Source organism: Rhagoletis zephyria, unplaced genomic scaffold, assembly GCF_001687245.7.
Source record: "Rhagoletis zephyria isolate East Lansing unplaced genomic scaffold, Rhagoletis_zephyria_1.1 Rzeph_scaffold_34562, whole genome shotgun sequence".
Taxonomy (NCBI): domain Eukaryota; kingdom Metazoa; phylum Arthropoda; class Insecta; order Diptera; family Tephritidae; genus Rhagoletis; species Rhagoletis zephyria.
Genome location: NW_016191617.1, coordinates 1 through 1,645, shown reverse-complemented (window position 1 = coordinate 1,645; position 1,645 = coordinate 1). Strand labels below are relative to the sequence as shown.

General features: G+C 51.7%; 1 protein-coding gene across 1 annotated transcript; it reads left to right on the top strand.

The window, feature by feature from the left end:
* Positions 1–662: 662 nt before the first annotated feature.
* Positions 663–1,626, top strand: LOC108354264 (innexin inx2-like; the record flags this gene model as incomplete). The annotated part of the gene is made up of 2 exons (XM_017605458.1): positions 663–1,150; positions 1,219–1,626. Coding segments are annotated over 2 exons (896 nt in total), but the record flags the coding sequence as incomplete, so codon positions are not given.
* Between the last annotated feature and the right edge of the window lie 19 nt (positions 1,627–1,645).

Below are 1,645 nucleotides of genomic sequence, written 5' to 3'. Positions count from 1 at the left end.
GCAGTTGTCATCTTTTGAGGGCAGCTCGGGGTGGTGGTGCTGCTGCTGCCGCCGCTCATTCAGATTCGGTGGACGACGATTCTGTGTGAGGAAACACCTGGAAATGGCATATTCAATGTGCATTCGAATGAACTATTCAGTCAGGGCCCACTATTCGACTTGACCTGTTTTTGTCTGAACGGCCATTCAACGTCACTGCTGCCGTTGCTGCTGCTGTTGCTGCTTAGCCGCTTGCCAAGTCGCCCGCCGTCAGCCCGTGTCGATAATTTATGCGAGCATTGGATTACACTACCTGCTGCCACTAACGTCTGCAGGCCATTAAGTGAGGAGAAAACGTCAGTCCATAACTCATGTCGATCTTTATCGTCATCTTGTTGTACGAGTAGTTCAGACGGAAAGACGACGACAAGACGGCAAAGTAGATAGAAAGAGAGCAAGAGGGAGAAATTGCTAACGGCGGACAGTGCGAAAGGCTATTCCACTGGTCAACTTAAGCCAAACATGTGAGACAGGAAAAAAAGATTTACCTGCAGGTGAACAAGGGATTAGGGTGAACAGGAGGAAGGAGATGCTGTTTTTATAGGGGATTTTCTACTTTCCTTCTTTTTCTTAAACAAACGTACTAATTTTTTTTATTTGCCCTTCTTTTCCGCTCCTTACAGACACCTACTGCTGGATTCACACGACCTTTAGCATTGAAAATGCGTGGAAGAAGCGAGTCGGCGAGGAAGTGCCCTATCCTGGTGTTGACAAGACGACGCCCAACGAGAAGAGGGTCTACCACGCCTACTACCAGTGGGTGTGCTTTGTGCTCTTCTTCCAGGCCATCTTCTTCTACGTTCCGCGGTACCTGTGGAAGGCTGCCGAAGGTGGGCTGGTGAAGAACCTCATTCTCGGCCTGAATCGGCCCATTCTCGGCGAGGATGACCGTCGAGGGGCGATCAACCTGGTGACGGACTACCTCTTCCGGAACATGTCACTGCACAACACGCTCTTCCTCACCTACGCCATCACCGAGGTGCTCAACCTCATCAACGTTATCCTCCAGATGGTGCTCATAGACCGCTTCCTGGGCGGTGAGTTCAGCTCCTTCGGCTGGGAGGTGATCAACTTCTCAGAGTGGGACTGGTCCGTGCGATACGATCCAATGGTAGAATCACTTTCTTTTTTGTCTCCTTCCTTTTACTAACCTTTGTTTATGTACTTTCCACCACCCAGATCAAAGTGTTCCCCCGCCTGACCAAGTGTACATTCCACCGATACGGCTCCTCAGGTGACGTGCAGCGCCACGATGCGATGTGCATTCTGCCGATCAACATCGTCAACGAGAAGGTGTACATCTTCCTCTGGTTCTGGTTCTACTTCCTCGCCATCGCTAGCGCCCTCGCCCTCGTCTACCGCGCCCTGACCATCTTCTACCCGGGCATGCGCGTCGTCGCCACCCACTCCCACTGCCGCATCTCCAATCCAAAGCAGATCAAGGAGGTGCTGAAGCACGGCGGCGTCGGCGACTGGTTCCTCCTTGACCTTCTCTCCAAGAACATGGACCCACTCAACTTTCGTGATCTGATCATCGACCTGAAGGAGAAGATCGACATGGTCAAGGACAGCAAAAACGGAGTCTAAGTGGTACAGCTTTCCTGTC